This window comes from Scomber scombrus, chromosome 24 (assembly GCF_963691925.1).
Source record: "Scomber scombrus chromosome 24, fScoSco1.1, whole genome shotgun sequence".
NCBI lineage: Eukaryota > Metazoa > Chordata > Actinopteri > Scombriformes > Scombridae > Scomber > Scomber scombrus.
The window spans coordinates 12,656,294-12,671,468 of NC_084993.1; the positions used below are offsets into that span (position 1 = coordinate 12,656,294).

Here is a 15,175-nt window from a genome sequence, read left to right on the forward strand (position 1 = left end):
CCAACCTTTACTTAATTCAATATTTAACCAGTAGCTAATGGTGGCTAACGTTAGCAAACTTTAGATATTGCTGTATAATAGCTGTATGATTCATCTCTGCTTGTGCTGCTGTTACTGTTCCACTCTTTCAGCATTTAACATTATTCCTCAGTTGTTATATAATTGTCACATAATAAAGTCACATAGCGTCGCTTTAACTTGTAATATTACATAATTCTCTTCTGCCAGCTAGTTAGATTTTCCAGACAGCTGATTCTGCAGTGAGCCTCCATGATGGCGCCAGATGTGGCTGTTGGCCTCGTCTCCTTTTTTCTATGTTACAGAGCCCCCCCCCTCCCCCTCCCCCTCCCCCGCCATCCAAGTGCTTGTACAGCACTGCTGAGACCGGCGGTCCCACTTTTCCCCCTCTTTACTGCCCTCCACTGTGCCTCCAAACCCCCGCCATATTTCACCGGCTCCACCCACCCCTCTCCATCCTGACCTCGACTAGACAGTTGTGCCGTCAAATGATATCACAGCAGGGCGGCCCGCGTCGAGCTAAACACTCAGGCCGTAGGTTTGAAGGTAGGAGTGTGTGAGGTTTTCAGGCTCAAGTGACTGAGGAACTGTGGGAGGTACAGTGCATTCAGATGCCTGATGTTGTAGGGTCTGAGCTGAGTTATAAAGACATGCATAACTCTTAAAAGACAATTAGAAATATATTTCTTTAAGTCCAGCGCTTTGATTGGACAAAAAATAAACTAGGTTAGAATAAATAAGAAATTAGTAATTAAGAAAATACTTTAATATCAATACGATAAATCAGATTTGAAGCAGCCCCACTTTACTGTACATTTCTGAAATTATATATTTTAATGGTAAACTAACTTTTTCCACAAGAGAATAACAATATAGAGATGTAGGTCCAAATAGACATACTGCAATATAATATTTATCTCTTATTTCATAGAAAACATAAGGACTGTATAGACATTAAGGCATTGGGTCGGTCTTGTCAGACATTCATCTTTCAAAAATAAATAAAATATCTATTCTAAATATAGTTATTTACTCAGTGTACCTCTCAGGCTTGGTATCCTCGCTCCCTGGGCCATTTCTATAGTTAGTAGGTTTCATTGTTAAAGTGTTAACTGACATACCAGTTGGTCGTACTTTGTCTCAAAAACACACACACGCACGCACAGCAGTCATAAAACTGCCCTCAAGTAAATAAATAGAATCTGGGTACCATTAGAGTTTTGTTATTGTCTGACTATCTTTGCTTCTGTGCTTGCGCTGTAATTTAGGTCACAGGAGAAATGGCCTCTGAAAGCGCGGGGAACATGAGACACACCGATACACACATCCAGCAACACACACACACACACACAAACACACTCTCGCACAAACACCTGTCCTGCCTCCAGCTAATTCATGACATGCATAGATGGTGACCTGTTTGTTTCTTTCGCGTGTGTATGTGTGTGTGTGTGTGTGTGTATATGTGTTTGTGTGTATTGTGTTGATAGTCCAGACAGTCTTTTAGGGCCACAGAGGCCAGTGGAAGGGCAAATCTTTTTTCTTTTTTTCGAGCAGCAGGTCAGTGAAGACGCCAAGTCAGAGGACAAGAGGAGTCCTTCAGTCTGAAAGAAACAAAAAGAGACAAAGGGGAGGTTAGTGGAAATATCTAATAACTTTAACTCTCAGGTAGGCAGCATTTTTTAATACAACACTTAATCCACAACAATACCTCATACTATTAAGTTCTGTAGGAAGAGCCTGTGAAGCCATTTGCATTCAACTGTCAAGCAAATTTTACTCAAATTTTGGACATGTAAGAAATACAAATGCGGCGGACTCGCATCAGCTGAGTGGGAGTGAATAAATACAGATGAATCCGCTTAAGGCAACAATGGTGAATTACAGTATGTACGGAGGGTTAAAGGTACACTGTGAAATTTTCATGTCAACAAAAGTTCTTTTTATAGTCAGTATTTATGACAAAAACACATTTAGTACATCCAAAAAACTATATTGAGAACATTTCCTTCCTCATAAAACATCTACAAAGCCAATTTTTTGGAATATTTAAATCCTGCATTGTTTATATCCGTGTTTGCTAGCTAGCAGTCTTCCTTTTTCCTTACTTCCTTGCCTTTGTGGGCATATTGCAACACTTCTCTGCATGTTAACCAACTGTTAATTAGCTAAATAACACCAAATCAGCAGTAGGACTTTGTATACTGAAACAAAACATTGTCACTCTTATTAAAACATCACTTCATAGCACTGCTAGTGGTCCAAAACTTATATGGTACCTTTAATGTTTCCGAATGTCCAATGACACCGAAACATTTTCTTTAAATATTCAACACATGCTTTCTTTACCAATGTTTTTTGTGCTACTAAGGTTAATTTTATTTGAATAAAATCACAAATACAACATAATCTAATAAAACTTGCGCTGGCTTGGAAACAATCCTTGCACATGAGAGGAAACAGGTGGTTCGCAGATGGTTGGTTCTGTTTGGTTGTTTAAAAAAAAAAAGTAAGTAAACCCTAATTTGTAGTCTCTTTTTTTTTCTCCCCACAAAAAAACACAGGTGCCAACAATGCAGACTGTTGAGACAGCAGACATTTGAGAGTCTTATACTGTACAGTGTGAACTCATTCGCAGTCTCAGATTAGTGTTTTTGTGCCACAACAACAAGTGCAGACTGGGGGGGGAAAAAAACAGGTTGAATAACAAGAACAGTGAGTGCTGCACACACGAGGTAGACGAGGAAGGGATTTGGCATATTTTGAATTAATTATTTTACCTCGATAAAACCCTTATTTGTTTTAAAGTCTGGATGCAGGTTAGTTGTTTTAATGGCTGTCTACCATGGCGTATTAGCAGTAGCAGGACAGCCTTTCATGTGTGTTTAAATAGTGTGTGTGCGTGTGTTTGATTCTGCACACTCCAACCGTTTTGCCCGGGAAGCGCTTGAAAGATGGTGTGTGTGTGTGTTGGTGGGGGGGTTAGGGGGGGGTGAAGGCTGGGATCGAGAGAGGCGGTTGCAAACGGTCGTAATTACATAATCTGGGATGTAGAGTGATGGGGGTTGGGGGGGGGGGGGTCTCCTGTCGCTCTTTCGCGTTGCCATGGACACACGCTGAGCAGAGGAGGACCATCGAAGCAACAGTGGCAGCGAGCACTACAGCAGCTGATGCACGTCTGATATTATACATACAGTAGATCACACATGTAATGCATACATGTGGTTATTTTGTGATAAATGTGCATAATTATATACTGCTGTGTGGTCTTTTATCGTGTGTGTGTGTGAAGGGTTGGGAGCGCTGCATGCAGAAAGAAGCACAGATTCATTTTGAAGTGAGGGCGGTGGTCGTGGGGGGAGGGGAGGACGGAGGAGGAGGCGGCCACTGGGTCAACTGGAAGCTTCCACTCAGAGTCCAGCGGTGATTTACTTATAGGCTGAGGAGGAGCTCAATGTATGTGTGTGTGGGGAAAAAAAGGAGGGAAGCGACACTCCTGACGGTATCCTCGCTGCGGTCATGTGTCACATAAACCGCACACGGATTACACGGGGGGGGGGGGGGGGGGGGGGGGGGGGGGGGGTGCTTGGAAAACTTCTATCGCTCTCTGGGGCTGATGAAAAGACGTCGAATAACCTCAGTAATGCATCGCGGTCGGGTTGAGAGAGAGGCTTGTTTTCTCTAGTTCCTGAAAAGTTGCCATCTTCTCTCTCTCTATATGACATTCCCCTTTATAGTAGCTAATGTTTAGATGTTTTAACACTATAAAATAAAGAAGGGTGGAGGGGTAGTTGAGGTCAAGCCACTACATCCTGAGATAAGTCCCTGTATCTTATGTAATTTACTGTTAAAACATCCACTTGTACACGCTGACTTAATTTCTGAGGGCAAATTGGAGCAACATCTGATGAAAAAACTCTTAAGAATTTGCCTAAATCACACATTTCTGTTGATTCTTGCTCAATAACTAACTCAAATGTGACCGAGCTGCAGCTACCGAATGCCCACACCTTGCGTTAAGTATTACCCGAACTGCTGTGCACCTAGTGGCCCGGGGCCCGCCGCCGCCTCTCTCGCTGTGATCTACCCCCCCTGGTCGTCTAATCTCGCCTGCAGAGGCTGTAATCTCATCTGGAGAGCCGTGGCTGGCTAAATGTGGGGAACGCTGGCCACGCAGTTATCTAGCAGCTAGCGCTTCTGTCTGGAACATCCCGGCCTACTTTAGCCCCCCTCCTCCCTGTGCCATGAACCCACACACACACACACACACACACATACACGCTGCCTGGAAACTCTGACACAAGAGCCCGCGGTGTTACGTGTTCATGTTTGTTCTCTATATATCAAGTAACATGGCATTTCTGAATTTCCTGGCTCGGCTGTTTGCATTACGTCGTAATGTTTGCAAGACGGCGCCTTTAATGCAGTTCTGACGAGGATGCAAATGAGCTATTAAACAGCTTGTGTTCATGTGCGCCGTGTATGTGTGCGTGTGACGGATCGGATAATCAGGCCGATGGTTAAAATCAGGTGTCGCCTTTCCGAATAATTCCCAAAATTCCAATAGAAAATGTGATGAAAATAAAAGATAAGTAGCGATCAGTGCAGGCCAATCAGTGCAGCCTTCGGTCTCAGTGTGTAAACGTAGCAAAAACAGAAGAAAGAAGGATGCTGATGAGGAAGAAAAAAAGTCTGAATGGGGGAATATGGGGGGAAGGGGGAGGGTGGGCTGCATCTTGAGAGCACGCTCAGAGTCGCTCAGAGCACGTTAGAGATGCATGGCTGTGCAACTAGACCTCTTTTCCGCTCACTGCCCTTTTTTTTTTCCCTCCCTCTTTCTACACCATTGAGAACATCACCGGAAATGCGTGCGGCACAGATATATGTAACACGCAGTCGACGAGTGCGTTCGAAGTCTACCCCCACCCCCCCACTCCCCATCCACACACGCATACACGCACACTCACTGCATCATCCTTAACCCAGGATCTCTGGGATGACATCACCGGCAATACTAGTGACTGACTGAATGACGTTAAAGGGGAAGCGGGATTTGAGAGTAGATGGACACGAATGCCTCTAATCTGGCGGACGAATTACACACACACACACACACACACACACACACACACACACACACACACACACACACACACACACACACACACACACACACAAAGCTGATGGTCTCTGCAGCCCGTGGGTGCGGCAGATGGCGGGGCTGTCATTAGCGGAGGGATAGTGAGTAGGTAGCGATGAAAAGAGGGAACGTATAGTGTATATGTTTACGTGTGATTGGTGCATGGGCGAGGCAATGGGGTGTAATGAGAGTGTGTGTGTGTGTGTGAAGGTAGGGAAGAGGAGGCAGGTGTTTACCCCCTACCCCCTACCCCCATCCGACCCCCCACCTTCCAAACACACACACACACACACTCTCATACACTTGGCCTCTGGAGAGTGGCCATCTGCTACTAGCACTCAGGTCACAGTAGGGGCTCCTCCTGTCCTGTCCTGTCCTGTCCAGTTTTGAAACCCCCTCACCACCTTTTTTCTCCACCCTCCCTTCATCCCTCCATCTACTATCTCCCTGATGTCTGACGCTGAAATAATTCATCAAAGCTACTAATCCTCCCAATGCGTGCACATTCCTAGTAAAAAGGCAATCAAATCAATACACCGGCGAACCCGCCACGCCAGCCTAATGTGGTAAAAATCACCTCGCTGTGCTAATCAAGCATCTCGGGCCGCCGTCAGATGAAGGTATTAGCCGGACGAAGACGAGGTGGAACAGAGACGGCTGACTTGGCTAATCTGGGTCTGGTACAGAACATCCACCTGGCTGAGCTGGTGGCTAGGAGGTAGGAAGACGGGGGCAGCTTTGGTAAGGCAAGAGGTAAACACACCGCCTCCCAGTCACATGGGCCGCCCCCCCCCGCTGAGGTAAACAAACACCTCACCTCGTTCCCCTCATGCCAGGCGATAAGACATCCAACTCTTAGGGTGGATCCAGCTGTCAAAAGCGTTGTGACCGCGGGTCGCTGCGCTGTTTTGTTGACTGGAAGCGGTCACGTTTCACACCGAGGGGTCCGTGTCGCATGGGTATGAGGGGGGGGTGGGGTGGGGGGGTTAAATTCCACGGGGTTAGTTTGTATAACTTGTTTGGCACAACTTGGGTGAACTCGGTTTAACGACATAGCCACATCTTCCTCTAAAAGAGAGAGAGGGGTGGTGCACACTCTCTCTCTCTCTTTCCAGATGTTACCCCCCCCCTGACTAAAGCGAAGAGGACAGCAGGTTTTCATTCCGGCTCTTTCACTAATCAGCACAGGAAAAGAAAAAAAAAAAAAAAGGTGTTTGGCTGGAATGAAAACCTGCAGACTTTTGGGTCAGGGTGGCACATGGTGGGGGGGGGAAAGGGAAGGGGGAGGAAGAGGGGGGACGCAGCGTGACGCCCTGATAAACACGGAATCAAAGCAGTCAGGCCTGCGGGGCCCGACGCCAGAAACCCTGTAGCGCACTTTGACCTCCTTCACCCCGCCTCGGCCACGCAGCGGTAGGACGGAGTGTTCGGTAAACAAGCGATCGGGCTCCTGCGCGCTCCCAGAATGCACCTTGCTCGAAAAGGCGGGAGGGGGGGGGGGGGGGGTGAAGGAGCGAGGGCTCGCCAATGAGTTTGTTTGTTGCTTTAAAAAGCTCAAACTCCTCCTCTCCTGCTCTCTACTGAGCATACAAGGCTGTGCTCCATCTCCTCCTCCTCCTCCTCCTCCTCCTCCTCCTCCTCCTCCTCCTCCCTCCTCTGCTTGTCTTACTTCTGCTAAGTGAACAGCCTAATGAGGCAGAAGGGCAGCGGACTGCACGTGCCATCCTGCCCCATTATGCACGCATTCATTCCGCTCTCTCCCACAAACAGTCAGGCAAGCAGCGCTGGAAAAACAAAGCAGACGACTCTCTCTTTTCTTTTTTTTCTCTCTCTCTCTTTCTCTCTCTTTTTGCTCTGCTCTGCACATCCCTGCCAAGTGTTCACAGATACAGGCTACGACACTGGAAAAAGAAAAAGGGGGGAAAAAAAGAAAAAAAGAAGAGAAAAATACCCCCCTGACTACTTGACGTGTGTACGTGCAAGAGTCCACATGTATGTGCTTGACTCTCCTCCCTCCCTCCTTCCCCCCCTTCTCCTCCCTTCTTCTCCTCTCCTCCCACCTCTTGTCAATTACATTCAACCAGCTTTATTAGTACCATAAAAATAATAGTACGCCATCAAAAACATGAGTACACACGTGCCAACCAATAGAGAACAGATAAAAACAAACAATCGAGCGAGAGCATGTTAGTCGACGTTTTCTTCTCTTCCTCCTTCTTCTTCTTCTGTAAATCCAATTTGTGCAAGAAGGGGACGAGGGGGGAAGAAGGGAGGGGGGGGGGGGCGCAGATAACCATCATTAACTCACTTTACTGCTTATTTAACCGCAGGCGAGCCATTTGACTTCAATCATGTCCATATGACTGTCAGGGATGTCACACAGTTGTGACAAGAGAGCGTAAATCAAGGCTCCTTTGGGAACTGATTTTTCCATACTATGTGGAGGTGTGGGGGGGGGTTGCTTGTTATTGGTACATTCCGTTTTATTTACTGCTGCGTCACCGACTGTACCAATAGGAGTTTTTAAAGCACAGCATGTTCAGAAATATAACATACTACGGCTTCTCTTTCGTGCCCCCTCTCTCTCTCCCACAAATAGGGGGGCCTTGTGGTGAAAATAAAAGCCACTTTCTATTCAAATGACCTGAAGCCCAGACAAAAACAGCCCCCCCCCCACCCACCCACCTCCCTCTCTTTCTCTCTCCCTCTCTCTCTCTCACAGCAACTTTTTAAACCCGCTCAGCCAGGAATGCGGGACCGTGACATCCAGTTACCTGATGGCCGCATAGCAACTCGCCCACTTTGTTGTTTTCCTCTCCTCTGCCTACAAGGACGCGCACACACACGCACACACACACACACACACACACACACACACACACACCCACTTGTGCTGGGCCTCACATGTCAGCGTTTCAAACCCCCACCCACCTCCACGTACTCGCGAACACATGTGAGCTCTCTCTCTCTCTCTCTCTCTCTCTCCCTCTTTCTCTCTCTCTCGTCGCGTCTAATAAGCAGCGCGGGGGACAGAGGGTCAAACGGGGGCTTTAATGTCAACGCTCCGCTGTCCCCCCCTTCTTCTTTTTTTTTGCTCTTTTTTTTTGCTCTTTTGTTTACACCGTCTCCTATTCCAACGCCGGGGTTCTATTTTGTTCATTGGGATATTCTGGGACAGGGTATTGATCACGGGGGTGGTGGGAATAAGGGGTCTATGGAGGTCACATTGATGTGCAACACATCCTAATGCCTACCCAACTGAAAAACAACAGCCGGAAATGCCCAGGGCTCAGTGTGACATTACAACTGACAGGCCTCCCTAACTAACAGCTTAGAGGCGTTTTTTTGGCATAACCGCTAATAACAACCCACTGTAAATCAGTTTTATGAACTTCATAAGGAACTACCTAATTCCTCTGACTTCTAAATTAACTGTGCAATTGTGTCTGAAGATTTAAAATGCATTTATTTTATGAAACTTTTCATTCACAATCAGCGTCAGTGGATTCCTGAAGTCCGGTCGTATATTTTTGGTATCCGCGGCCCACGACAGCAGCAGCAGAGGCAGCGTCCTGCTCTATCATGCTGCTTGTTTACTTCAGAGCTCTCAGCCCGGTCACGTTTCATAGCAAGCCTCGTGCTGCCTTAAAGTACTGTGGGAAACACCGGGGATTGCCACATAGGAATGACTCCAAAAATAACTGTTTAGATTAGAAGAGTTATTGCCATTCAAATCATTCATCTCTCCTTTTTTTTTGTTTTGGCACTCTAGCCACAAAAACCCTGTTACAGAATCACTTAGTATATGTAAGTAGTAGCTTATAAGAGGAGCACCTGAAGGCAGCATCAGCACCACCTACTTTTGTACTATGAAATCAACAGAGCAAGTTTGAATTTGAATTAAAAGGAAATGCAAGTGTGACCTCAACCTTGGTTCTTCTCCCCTATTTGGCCACCATCTGCTCATCAGTTACCTTTCACATTATAAACATTTTAAGACCTCCAGGAGTTGAAGATGAAAGTTGAGATGAATTATTTAGCAGTGACACATCTGACATCGGCCGTACTCACCTTTGGCAGTGGTTGCAGCCTCCTTGAATCCCAAACAGACATATGGTGTGCTGTGTAATCCATTGATACCCCCTTTGCAGCTGCTGGTGGGTTTGAAGCCAACCAAGTCCTCGCATTTCTCCACCCCTCTGTTGTCCAGCAGGTTCAACGCAATGTAGTTCAGTCCGTTGGGGTAGCCGGCCGAACTCTGCCGGTTCACGGGGCTGCCGTACTCCTCGTCTGAGCCCTCGCTGCTCCGGGATGAGATGTTCTCCACCGAGCTGTGCCTCTTGATGCCGTCTCCGCGGGCGAAGGAGGGGAACACGGGGGTTACGGTGGCGGTGGAGGAGAAGGTCTCGGAGCTGTGGCGCCGACGTCCTTGAGGGTTGGCTCGGATCACCTTGGCGGAGCAGTCGGGGTCGACCGTGGAGGCTGAGGCGGCCCCGAGCAGGAAGACCCCGATGCTTTCTGGTACTCCCTGGTCCTCCAGAGAGAGCGTCCTCTCTCTGCTGCTCAGGCTGCTACATTTAAAACATGATATTACTAGTTAGCAAGAAGCTTTATCTTCAAAAAGACACAGCTAAACATCAAAAATGTAACTAAATGACTAAAATATTAAGGACATTTGTTTGATATTGAGTCAAAACCTCTTTTCTAACTGCACTGAAGCTTAAAAATGAACAAATCTGCTTCTTGTTACAGACATTTGTGATCGGTATTGATCTAATAAAGGAAATCAATCAAGGATCATTCATATTATCAGTGTGCATAACATAATGTTGACTATCACTAACTAACAGATTGAACATGTATTCATTGAGTAAAAATGTACCTTCAAAGTAATTAAATGTCTGTTTCAGCACATGGTACAAATCTAAAATTAAAAACTGCCCTCAGCTGCTGTTAATGACTGAATCACTATTTTTGGCTTTCCCTGTGATCAATCACACACCCCGACTGTTGAAATGACTGATGGTAACCCAGCACAGACACACATACCTTGTTGTATTGTGAGGAACGAGCTGTGGAGGCGAGCTGGTCATCCCAAACGTCATCTCAGTGTAGTCGTCGTTGCCATCGTCATTCAGGCCCTGAGACCCTTTCTCACCACCCAGATGGTACACTCCGTCCTCCCCCGAGCAGGGGCACATGGATAGCTCTGGGAGTGTGTCCAAACGCTCAACGGGAGTGTCAGCCTGCTTGGGTGAGTGTGAGACCAGCTCCAGGTTGATGTAGTCTGTCAGACAGGATCTCCTCTGGCCCCCGCCGCTAGGAGCCAGAGATGAAGACTGGCTGTCTGTGGACTCGATGGAGGGCGGGGAGAATCTGGGGCCGCTGAAGTCGATGTTGATGTACTCACCAGGACTCCGGGGCTCTCCAGGCAGGGGGTGTTCATTCATGCTGGGCAGGGTCCTCAGGGTGTCCAGGGATAGCCTGTTAGGCCTGCCTAGCCTCCCTCTGTATGGAATGGTGTCCGCCCGGCCATGCCTGACTGGGGAGGGTACTGAGGGGCTCAGTGGTGAGGTCTGAGTCGCGCTGGGCTGCATCACTGAATAGTAGTCAGAGTCCGCTGCCCTTTGCCTCAAACTCTGAGGGCTCATCAACACATACTGGCTGTTATCTTCATTCTTGGAGGCCTGAAGTTTAGCAGGGAGGGTGAGGGAGCCGGCCTGGTACGCTGACCTCACTGACGACGATTCCCCAGCCAGCAGGCCCAAGTAGTAGTCAGGGGGGGTCTGGAGTGGAGGTGGGTTTCCAGGTGACATGTTCATGTATTCACCATTCCTGTCTGGGCTCTCCATGGAGGATTTGGAGCTGCACCACATCCTCATGTAACCGCTGTCCTCCAGAGAGCTGCTGCAGGGGGAATTGGTCTTGTAGCCCCCGCCGGCAGCCGCCTGAGGATGCACCCTTGGGTTCACGATCTGTTTCGGTGCCGAGACGCACATGGGGCTCATGGCCACGTAGTTGTCTGCCTTGCCGGATTGCTGCGCTACACCTGGTGTCATGGGCATGTAACCTTCATCGGCAAGGTTACTGCTGGAGCTCCTGGATGAACCGATTTCTATGTCTCCATAGTCCTCGGGGTAACACACTTTAGGTGAGGCGGAGTGAGAGTTCTGTCCGTGCGCCATCCTCATGAGGGTGTAGTCGTCCAGGGAGGCCGAGGACAGCGGTGCCACCACCCTCTGTTGACGCGGTGTGGTGAGGGAATGTGTTCGCTTCCTGTACGCCAAACCCTCGCCGCCAGACCTGCTGCCATTGGCCCCCTCCATTAACATGTAGCCACAAGGGTCGCTGATGTCACGGGATGGAGGTGTGCTGGAAAGGGAGTCGGGGGTGTCGCTGCGGGTCAAGGGGAGGAACTTGGGTTCACTTGGGCTTGAGCTGTAATCGTCACACAGCATGAAACCGGTGTCGCTGAGGGAGCCAGAGATGGAGGCACTGCAGCTGAAGGGCCGCCTGGCTTTGTCAGGAGTGGAGATACAAGCCCCCCCTCTGGGAGACATGCTGATGGGGCTGGAGGCAACCGGAGGGGAGTTGGACACTGGCATGGACCGGCTGTGATGCAGGTTGGAGGAGGACTCGAGCATTCTACAGGTGCGCCCACTGCTGAGTGTATGGGACCTGCTGAGGTGATTCGCAGAGTTCGGACTGGTGGGACTCCCGTTCACAGATATGGACATGGACACGGGCCGGGTCACGCTTCCATCTCCCTCGCTGGCCGTCCTTATCCGACAGGAGGTGAACTTTCTCCCCGGTGATGTAGCCGCTATGCTATCTGTCCTGGATCGCCTCACCAAACCCGTCTGACTAGGGGGGAGGTTGTTGAGGTTGCGTCGTGTGGGCACAGAGATGGGGTTGGTGCTGGCAGACTGGCTTTTGCTCCTCGGCCTGAACTCAGAAAGCTCCTTCATAGCCTTCATCGCCTCTAGGATGGTCTCATGGATGTTTTGCGCCACCACTGAGTCCTCTGCCTGCATCCAAAACTCCCCGGGCCCTGTGACCGCTGACCTGCCCACTTCAATGAAGAAAAAGCTGTCTGAGTGGCCGCATCTCCTGATGTTCATGAGCTGTAAACTGACAGCAGCTGTTTCAGAGTTCAGTTTGACAAAGCTGATGGTTCTGCTGGACAAACACAGCCTGTACACACCTGTGAGGTTCTTGATCTGACCCAAACCTTTGGCTTTCAGGTTGACCTGCCATACCTCCTTATAGACAGCTGTTGCAGGAGTAATAAGCCCGTAGCTGGATTCCTCAAAGCCAACTAGAGAGGAGGTGGAAGCGGGGCTGTCGTACACTTTCCCTTCTGCTATGAGATCGGTCAAAACCTCGAACCAGCTCTCTTGCTCCTGTTCGTTGTCTGCAGCCACGGCAAAATACTCGTCCTTGGTGTAGAGGGCGATGAGGTGCTTGTGTTTGGCGTCGGCTCGTTTGTTTACGCACAGACAGGTGTCCAAAGTTATGATCCGTTTCGCCGCGGACTTGTTTCTCCATTTCTTCTCACTTTCATAATACTCCAGGCGGGCAGGGCAGCGATCGGTCGGCTCTCTGAGCACGAAAAAGCGTCTGTGTCCGTGTTTCTGTTTCCTCAGGTAACCGCACTTCTTCACACCGTTCGTCCCGTTTGATAACAGGTGTCCTCCCGTCATCGGAGGACTTGCCATTTCTCTCTTCTTCTTTTCAAATCCCAGATAAGCCGATTCCTATTACGGATTAATCGCGGTGGGAAAAAAAATAAAAATTTAAACCCGTTTTCTTATACATACATAGCAGACACGGAGAGATGTGTCCGCTGTCTGCAACGGTTGAAGCAACAGTGCAGAGGGAGCAGACCGGGGACTGATCTGATCCTGGAGAAAAACAACATGTGACGCTGCTGCTCTAAAAACAGACCAAAACACAGAGTCATAGCTGGGCGGTGCGTCCTTGCAGGGGCCGTGCCTGTCCATCACGAGGCTACGGCGCTGACGATTGGCTGCTTTAATAATTCAAGCCGCGCAGACCCCGCCCCCTCGTTTCCAGCAGCTCTCTCTCATATAGAAACAGAAAATGATCAGAAGCCCATTGAATTATAGAAATGACTGTAAATTATACTGTGTAATGAAAGTGACTCTAAAAACACACATTTACACACTTTATTACGCATCTGAACAAAATGATACGTCCATTATAAAATATGTTTTTAAAAAAACATAACTGTGATTGACTGGGATTAATGAGGATTGAACATAATGCTGGGTTGTAGCCATTCATTTATCAGGCAGTAACACTGTAAACAACCCTGACGTCCCATTTGTTATATAAGAGGTGTTGTGGCCTATTTTTAAACCTGTGGGTATTCCTCTCTAACAGGAACCATGCGTTTCCTATTTCAACACCTCACATGTAACCCTCTAACTGTGTTTGGTAATAATTCTGATTTAAAATGTTATCTTTACAGTGTGTGATGTAAAAGAATCCAATCAAGCAAGGAGAGGCAAGCTTGTTTTTGCCTGTGAGATGATATTCCGTTATGCTTATGCTGCACTTTGCTGCGTATTTACAGAATGTTCATGTTGAATGAAAAACAGCCATCTCACAGGAGGAATGACTAAAGCAAATGCGTCAGAGGCTTCAGTGCTTTCCACAAGCTGCGGGGAATGCTGCCATCGCCTGGCTGCTACGTGTTCGCTCATCGGTGCGTCCTCTTCCCACATGTGATTCTGACAAGAAAAAATTGTTTCTTCCCTTCAGTGAAGATCACAATCTGAGACAAACAGGCCTCAACAAAGGCAGCCATTAATAACAAGAGCAGCCAAACTGTCAGATGACATGAGGAAGCTCTCAGACATCTGTTCATCAGATCATCTCGGTAATTATGTTAGTAATTCTCCCTGTGATCTTCATGATCATTAGTCATGTCCGTGCAGAGCAGACCCCTGTGATACCCCCACCTCCCACACACACACACACACACACCCATACCCACAAACACACACACTTGGATTGCTTTTCATAATCTCTCAGCAAGCAGATTACACCTCTTTGACTGAGGTGTCAGTATGAATTAGATTGTGTAGATGATGCAGGGGTACCCCTCTTAAACCCCTTTATAATGAGCATATCTACCCCTCTAAACAAACACATACTGCAGATTAAGGGTAATCCCTCCCATCTCTAATCACTATTGTTCTCATTATTATGTTTGATGCCCCCTGTGTGACTGTGTGTGTGTGTGTGTGTGTGTGTGTGTGTGTGATCCCGGTGACATTTGGCTGTCGCCTATTTTTCTGTTTTTTCTGCCCAAGTGGTAATTTATCGGGGTTAAGCTCAAGGCCCAAGCATGTGTTTTCAACATGAGCCCCCCAACATATAATCTGAGATATGAGCAAAAACATAAACACCTCCACCAGGGTTTAGTAACACATTGCATTTGACGGCAGTTATAAACAGCTTGAGGCAAAAACAAGAGGAACAAAGAGATTATTGTTGACAATAAACGGGGAAAGACATACAAAGACTGGCGGCAATACTGAGGGAATATTGCTGAATGCTGAATATTGTTGTTTTGCAGGCGGTTCATGGGATGTTGCATACAGATACGTTCCCACACAGGGTTTATTTCAACTATAATCTAGGTGTTTTTGTGCCTCTGTGAGCAAAACACCAGGGATGCTTTTATCTGTGTTCACTTCCAAGTGTGCTACAACTTATTTTCAAAAAAGCATCTACAGCTTTAAAGCATTCTTTCCTTTTATGCAAGCAGATTTTTGATAGTAGTCAAAGTAAAACATCAGTGAATTAGGAGCTCCTCCAGCTCAGCGGGATATTTTGGGATTCTTTCCACCACTGGTTAATTTTCAACTGCGCGCCGCTGCCACATTCTACTACCCCACTGTGAATAGTTCTGAGGATAGGCGCTTGTACTCGTATTCCCAGAAAATCTCTCGCTTTGTCGTCTTTCCAGATGATTCTCTGGAGCGG

The 15,175-nt window shown here is 47.8% G+C and overlaps 1 protein-coding gene across 1 annotated transcript; it reads right to left on the minus strand.

The window, feature by feature from the left end:
• Window positions 1-420: 420 nt before the first annotated feature.
• Window positions 421-13,086, minus strand: LOC133976549 (insulin receptor substrate 2-like). Its single transcript, XM_062414767.1, has 3 exons — window positions 10,208-13,086; window positions 9,230-9,729; window positions 421-1,622 (listed from the first exon to the last, which is right to left on the minus strand). Exons 1-3 carry the CDS (start codon window positions 12,874-12,876, stop codon window positions 1,618-1,620), a joined length of 3,174 nt encoding a protein of 1,057 aa, XP_062270751.1. The 5' UTR covers window positions 12,877-13,086; the 3' UTR covers window positions 421-1,617.
• Between the last annotated feature and the right edge of the window lie 2,089 nt (window positions 13,087-15,175).